Genomic DNA, 7682 nt, shown 5'->3' on the forward strand with positions numbered 1-7682 from the left:
ATCTGAGTCCTGTAACTTATTTCTCAAAGCAGGCAATATATGAAGAGTTTGCATATATTGTCCTTTTTATTCATTCTCTTTTTCCAAGCAGGTAAATTGTGCATGAGATGGTGCTGTATATGTCCTCTCTCTTTCCAAGCAGGCAGTATGTTATGGATGGCTTGTTCATTGTCCTTTTTTATTATTATTCTTTTAAAGTCCATCTCACTCTGCAAGCAAGCGATCTATAAAACGCTTCACTTGTCCTTTTCTCCTTTGCTTCTGTCTCTCTCTCTAACTTGCACACGAAAGTCAAGAAGTTGCACTTTACCTTTCCCATCCCCACCCCCAGCCTACTTTTCCCACAGCTACTCTAGAAGACTGGATGCTGAAAAAAAAAAAATCAAGTCTATTTTTCTCTCCTCCTCTCTCTCTAGTCAAGCAGACGGATGGATGGAGATGTCAGAGGAGGATGGAAGCGGGGGGTGGGGGGGGCGGGAAGGTGACAGGGGTCAGGTTTGGGGGGTGGGGGGTTTTTGTTTGTTTTTTAATTATTTTTGTTAAGCACTCACATGAAGAACTCAGGGGAAGATGGGTTGTCACTGGTGGAGCCGGCCTCTCTGAAGCCATTGCTGGCAAGTTTCTCACACTTGAGCTTGTAGGCGTCTCTCTCTCTGGCGAGCCGGGTCACTTCTTGCTTGAGCTGTTCCACCTGCTGAATGAGCTGCGTCTTTTCGTTCTCCAGGTGGTGTTTCTGCTGGACACGTTTATACCTGCAGGACTGGGCATAGCCCCTGTTCTTCAAGGTCCTCCTCTTCTGCTTGAGGCGGATCACCTCATCTTTGGTGAAGCCTCGGAGGTGCCTGTTGAGCTCCCTCACCGACATGGAGACCAGCTGGTCATCTGAGAACCGGTCCTCCACGCTGCTGGAGGGGGGATGCTGCTGGTGCGAGTTCTGGAGCTGCTGGGAGGAGCTGGAGGAGGTGGAAGGAGTGGGAGAGGCCTGGTGGTGATGATGGTGGTGATGGTGAGGGTGCCCGCTGCCGGCCAGGTCTTCGTGAGTGACTGCGGGGTACTGGTGGTGGTGTTGGTGATGGTGATGATGGTGGTGGTGGTGGGCCCGGAAACCCTCGAAGCCCTGCAGCTGCTGGGACACCTGGTGGGACCCAATGAGGGCTTCGACAGCGTCCTCTGGGGTGAGGTTCAGCGCCTCGGGGTTCATCTGCTGGTAGCTGTTTGCCATCCAGTACAGGTCCTCCAAGTGGGTCTTCTGCTCGGTGGGGCTGAAGCTGGGCGAGGAGGGCACGGAGCTGCAGGGAGTGCTGATGGGGGTGGAGGAGACGGAGCCGGCCGGCTGCAGGCGGGTGCAGTGCCTGCCCGAGCGGTCGTTCCTGCCCAGGGGCTCCTTCTTCACGTCGAACTTCATCAAGTCGAAGTCGTTCACGTACTCCATGGCCAGCGGGCTAGTGGGCAGCTCGGCTCCGATGCTGAGCTCTCCGGCCATCGCTGTCTTGCGGGCACCTCTCCCGGCGGAGGGGGCTGGAGACTTCACCCCAGCGCGCAATCTGGCAGAGGGCTGGCCGCGCTCCCCTATTCCAAACCAACTTTGGCTTTCAGCTCTCGCTTCCTTTCCTCTGCTCCCACTCCTCCGCCTCCTCCTTCTCCCGGCTTCTGGGGCTTCTTCAGTCCGGAGCAACAAAGCCAAGGACGAGCCGGCCCCCGGGGCCGCCTGGCTGGCTCCTGGCTCTCGGTGTCAGCGCTCGCCCCGCACCGCGGGCTGCGGCAGCTCCCGGCTCCGAGGCGCCCGGTCGCAAGGAGAAAGGAGCGGTAGCAGGAAGGGCAAAAGCAAAACAAAACAAAGATGCTGCCTTCGGGTCTGTGCAGAAAGAAGAAGGTCGGTGCAAATGCCCAGCCCGTGCCCCTGGCCGGGTTTTGTAAGTCCGGAGCCCCCTCCCCGCGGCGGCCGAACGCGGAGCCGGCCGCAACTTTCCAACCCGAGCGAGCGCCGGGGCAGCGCACGGGCTACCGGCGGCGGCGAGCTCTGCACGGGAGTTTCGGTGGCTCTGGCAGCGCAGGCGAAGGGGAGGGAAAAGGGGGAGGAAGGAGGAGGAGGGAAAAAAAAAAAAAAAAAAAAAAAAAAGAAAAAAAAAAAAGGAGGAGAAGGGGGACGAGCGCAGCCCAGGTCTCTGCTGTAGCTGCCGCCGCCTGCGCTCGTTGTGCAGCTGTGATCGCAGTGCAGCCCCCCTTGGCTTCTTATACGGCCGTGCCCGCCGAGAGCGCGGCGGGGGCCGGGGCCGGCGGCGGCCGCGCCAATGGCAGCGCGGCGGCGGGGCCGGGCGGGGCCGGGCCGAGCCGTGACAGCTCCGCAGCGCCGGCTGAGCGCCCGCCGCTCCCGGCCCGCACCTCCGGGCTCTCCCCGGCTCCCCCTCCAGCACCCGCGCCTTCCCAGTTATTTATTTATTTAGTTAGTTATTTATTTATTTAGTTATCTGATTAATTATTTATTTATCTATTTCTCTGCTCCCTTCCTCCCATGCTTTTCGGCCTCTGCAGCCCGCAAAGGAGGAGGGGGGGACTCGGGGACATCCTGCCCGTCCCTTTGTTCTAAATATAACAAAGTGCCCTTTTTTGCCCGCTGCCGTCCCGTAGCGGATCTCAAGGAAGGAATTTCCCCCCCCCCCCCCCCCCATGCCACGCACACTCATCCACCCTTTCAACTTTATGTAAGCGGCTCCGGTGGGAACGTACCGGGGGGAAACCGGCCGCGAACGCACCGAGGGTCCGGCCGGGAGCGAGCTGGGCTGCGGGAGGCACCGAGGGAGACAAGCGGGGAGCCGGGAGCGAGGGAAGCACCGGCTCCATAGGGCTGTCAGCGCTCCGTGTACAGCCGGGGAAATCCCGGTTACAGGAAGCAAATCTCTCCATAAAGTAAAGCAAAGGCATTGACACAGACAATTGCAAATATTAGGGAGAGAAGGGAGAAAATATAATTACATTTCAGTTCTGAGGGGACCGTGTTTGCTTTCCTCTGCTGTTCCCTAAGAGAGTGTGACTGCATGCAAAGAAGTATTCAGTTTGTAAGGTTTCTTTAGCTGCTTTTTCTTTTTCTTTTTTTTTTTTTTTTGTCCAGTAACAGGATTTTTTTTAACATTTTGTAACGATTAAGGGAGATTAAGGCTTCTTTTTACGCCGCTTTCATGCTCAAACAGACAGAAAGTACGACCCCAAGTGTCCGTTTTCAGAATAACAGCTACATTTCACCGGGAGAAAACACCCGGAAAAAGGGACGGGTGTGCGGGACCGGAGCGATGCGGGAGCGGAGCTGCCTCGGTCCCGGCCTGGCTCCGGAGCCGCTCCTCCTCTGCACCTCAGAATCCCCTGTACCATCCTCCCTCCCCGCTATTTATTTAGCCAAGAAAGCAAAAAAAGTTCAGGATCTGTCTGCTTTCCCGATAATTATGAGGAGGGAACTGCCTTTCTGGAGCCGGGACAGCACTGAGGAGTCTCCAGCGGAGACCGCCCGTCCCTGCGGGACCCCTCCAGCTCCGCGGCGATACCCGCAGCCCGGAGCCGCTCGTCCCGCTCCTCCGCATCTCCGCGGAGCCGGCCGCAGCCGCGCAGGGAACCAGGGAGACAAAACTCGCTCAAAGTCCTCCCTCCACCCAATAAGAAATTCCAGGGGGTCCCTCTGGCAGACGGTCGGAGGAAAGAGGAGGAAACCAGTCAGGGAGATTTCACCCAAATTCTCTTCTGCAGTACAAGCGCGCCGGACTTTGATTTCGCGTGGCAATGCCTTGTGTGCGTGTTTCCCCAGGACATTGGGGGGGGACAGAGCTCTCGCTCCACAGTCCCGGAGAGCGCCGGCTCCGGCGCTCCCCACGCTGCGGTCCCGGGAGTGAGCGATGTCTCCGCATCCCGACGCCGCCCGAAGCGGGGCTGCGCTCCCGGCAGCACGCAGACCTCTCTCCGCGGGTCGCGCTGCTCCGAACGCGTGTGCGGGAGGACACGAGTGGAACGTACCTACAGCCCCGGGGCGCTGCCCTTGCCCCGCATCCCCCACGGGCAGCGCAGTCCCGGCGGCGCGGGCAGGCCAGCACTCCGCACGGCCACCGCGCTGCTGCTTTCCCGTCAGTCCTAGATTTGGGAAATCGCCGTCTTTTCGTTGTTAACGAGCGGCCCCGTGGCGCAGCGAGGCGGGGAGCCCCGCGGTGCCCCTCTACGGAGGGGTCCGCCGGCGCAGGGTGGGGGAACCGGCCAGCGGGGCAGAGCGCAGCGGGCAGGGAGCTCGGCGGTCCTCGAGCGGCAGCTGCCGCCCGCCCGGGGCTGGGGGATGCCCAGAGACCCCCGTGCGGGTCCGCTAGTTATTTCTGAGGTCCTGGAAGTTGCTTGGGGAGAGCTTTATTTTTACCTGTACGTTAAACGTTATCGCAGCCACTGAGAGAAAGGGGACCCTGGCGAGAGCTTGGGAAGCCTGGCTGCAGCCCTGCAAAATGTGCCATTAGATGGATAATACTTTTTCCTCTCATAATTACTGAGGTATATTCACAAGGTGGAGCTACTGAAAGGCGGAGGGAAGCATTTATCTGCTTGTCCATACACACTCTGTCCCTTTCCTTAATCTTTGAAGCTATGAACTACGGATCGGTTTTCAACGACCGTCCTCAGTCATAAAATTTCGGGGCACTTCCTGGGTCCGTTTCTTTGCTCTTCCATGCCTCGTTCCCTTTTCAAAAATACATCCCATAAAACTTGGGGCGTGAAGGGGTTGACTAAAGTCAGAACCGCTTCGTGCCCCTAATTCCCAGTTGATCATTGTAGTTTTTAATTCAGCCACCAAAGGTTATTCTCGATGGGAATTATATGTTAAGGGCGCTGATCTTACGTGCATTTTAAATTATATGTATAAATAATTTATTTTTTTTAGCAGGGATTGGGGAAGAAATAGCGTTCCTGGAGAAGGATTTCTGGTCTGAACGGTTCAACGAGGCAGCTCAGAAGTGTTTCCATCCGCGTGGCCGCGGTGCTGCGCGCAAAGGGAGGGAGGGAGCTCCGCGCACCCCGGCCCCGCACCCTAAAAGCCACGGCGGGGCAAAGCGGCGGCTGCCAGCTCCTGCGGGAAGAATTCCCCGTCCCCTCCGCACCCGCACCGGGGGAAAAAGAAGCTCCCACCTGCCCGGCCCCTCTTCTCGCCTCCCCACCAAGCGCTCGGGGCGATTTTTTAAAAAAATTGCCACCTTCTTCAGGCATCCGAAAACCGCTAATCGAGCTGCTTTAATTTATTTTTGCCTTCTGTATTTTAAGATCCGTTTTTTCAAGGTTCGTTTCGAGGAAAAAAAAATTTGCTTCTTCCCGCTCTCCCTTTACTTCCCCGTGCTTTCTGCAAACTCCCGGCCAAAATAGGGACGAGTTCAGAGAAAATGATAATGTCATTTCTGATCAGCGCCGGCGGCACGTCCGTCCAGGGCAGGGCAGTAGGGTTCCTGGAGCCACTGAAATTTGAAATATCTCTCTTAAAACTGCAGCATACAAGATACCTATCCGTGTTTGTTCAGGTAGGGCTCTGCCTAAACCGGGTCTGTGACATTTAGAAAGGGAATTGTATTACGCTGGCATCCCAATCCCTAGTTCTTAGAAACAGCAGGTATAGGTACTCAGATGAAAATTAAGACGACTGTTACGTACGTGGTTTCCATGTTCGGTTCTCTAAGAAGCGCTCCTCGGTTTCGGTAGCTGATTGCTACTTTTGCCCCAGAATTAGCTTTTTTTTTTTGTCCTGTAACATCAGCGGGATATGAAAATTGACTGAAATGGGAGTTTTGTTAACAAACACAGACCCAAACCTAAATTACCCATGGCTGGCAACCGGCACTGATGGAGAAAAAGAGCATCACTTTCCTAATTCCTACCTCTCCTCGCTTGATTTTTAATTTCCCAAACCACAGGCAGACACGGTGCTTGTTTTCAGGTTTTTTTTCCCCCTGTGTAAGCACCGAGGGACCTGGTTAATCATCTATCGCAGATACATGTGCATGAGAAAGAAAAGTGTTGATGTTTGCTTGTTGGGGCTGATGGGAATGGCCCACGAATTTAGGATTAAATTACTACTGGTAATCATAAGGCTTTGTTTCCTTCTCGCTCTCCCTTTTCTGCGGGGATTGTCAAAGTAAAGTTGGCAACATTATTTGGACAAAGTCCGGAGAGCGGCTTTGCTTGTATAAAATAAGCGATTGAACCCCTCTGGGTTAACTGGGACCTCTTCAGATTTTATCCCGAACTGGTTAAGAGCGGGGCAAATCCCAGTACTAGCTCTAGACACGTTTTCACAGGTGGATCTGGGAGAAGGGAGCGGAACAACACTTCAGAAGGGTAGGTTTTTAGGGGGGCATTTTTCTTTCCCGAGGTTTTGCAGTTAAATCCCCGCTGAGCAGGGGGGTTCAGGATGTGCGGGCGGCGCCTTTGGGGTTCGCTCGGTCGCGGGGGTGGCGGACGCTCCCGGCCGGGGTTCCGTAGGGGACAGGGGCGTTTTGGGGTGACTGATGCAGGCGGCCGTGAGAGGGGCTGTGCCGGCCCCTGCGTCACTGCCCGGCGGGTCCCCCCGAGCCGGCCCTGGCAGACGGACACAAACATCCCAAAAACTCTGCAGCGCGGCTTGGGGACGCTGATGGGGACGGGAGGGAATCCCGGTGGGCTGGGGGATGTTTGCTGGGGGAATCCCGGTGGGCTGGGGGATGCTTGCTGGGGGAATCCCGGTGGGCTGGGGGATGCTTGCTGGGGGAATCCCGGTGGGCGCCGCACCGCGGCACTTTGGGCTGATACCCAGGCGAGGCTCCCGTCCCGGCGAGGTTCGGAGGATGCTAGACCCAGGCAACGGGGATTATTTTCTTTTGGGAGGGGAGAACGGCCCCTCGGTGGCCCTCGCTGCTCGGGGTTAGCCCGGGACAGCGGCGCGGCCCGGAGGACTGGAGGGGAGCGGCTGCTGCTGCCTCTGTGCCCGAGCCCTGCCTTCCTGTGCAGGGAAAGAAGCACGAGCCCTCCGTGGCACCCTCTGCAGTTGGCTCAGGGTCTCGCTGCACTCCGGGTCTGGGAGGGGGGGGTAGGAAAGAGAGTGACTTCCAAACCAAATGGCATCATTTCACCCTCTCCTACAAGGCTGCCTTCGGCAGGGAGGTAAGCAGAGAGCAGAAACATTCTGTTTCTCGTTATTTCTTTCAGGCTTGGCCCCATCATACCGTGAATGCATCGGTCCAAACTTGTTTTCAAGAGAATTTGTCTCTCTCACCATTTCCAAACTCTGCAGTCTCATCCTAGCCTCCTTCTCCAATACACACTCTTGTTATTATTCCCCTTTCCATCATGGTGAAAATTGTTTCTAGCAGATACACAGAAGCACAAAATCCCCCGTGTGAGCCTTGGTAGGACCAGCTTTCCTCTTGTGCTTGCCCGAGTCCTGCTTCCCACTTGAACTGCGGCATCTTGAACTCATTATCTGAGCCCTTTTAGGAACTTGTAGCCAATAAACAGCACCAAAATCTTTCTGAGTGATCAGAAGTCACCTTTGGGGGTTGAAGCAGCCAGCAGAAGCTGAAGAACTGTAATTGCTGCAGCTGTATCTTGCAACACCATTTTGTGTCATTCAAAGGCTTTTCAAACACTTCTGAACTTGGACCACCTCTTACTAGAGAAAAAAACTCTCTCCTGCTTAT

The 7682-nt window shown here is 55.9% G+C and overlaps 1 protein-coding gene across 1 annotated transcript; it reads right to left on the reverse strand.

Annotated features, from left to right (window-relative positions):
• Window positions 1-489: 489 nt before the first annotated feature.
• On the reverse strand, window positions 490-1483 carry MAFB (MAF bZIP transcription factor B). Its single transcript, XM_062505133.1, has one exon. The coding sequence runs from the start codon at window positions 1481-1483 to the stop codon at window positions 548-550; it is 936 nt and encodes a 311-aa protein (XP_062361117.1). The 3' UTR covers window positions 490-547.
• Between the last annotated feature and the right edge of the window lie 6199 nt (window positions 1484-7682).

Source organism: Cinclus cinclus, chromosome 18 (genome assembly GCF_963662255.1).
Source record: "Cinclus cinclus chromosome 18, bCinCin1.1, whole genome shotgun sequence".
Taxonomy (NCBI): domain Eukaryota; kingdom Metazoa; phylum Chordata; class Aves; order Passeriformes; family Cinclidae; genus Cinclus; species Cinclus cinclus.

Excerpts from the sequence above, each read along its gene's own strand:
- MAFB (XM_062505133.1), bottom strand. The coding sequence starts at position 1,483 with ATGGCCGGAGAGCTCAGCATCGGAGCCGAGCTGCCCACTAGCCCGCTG.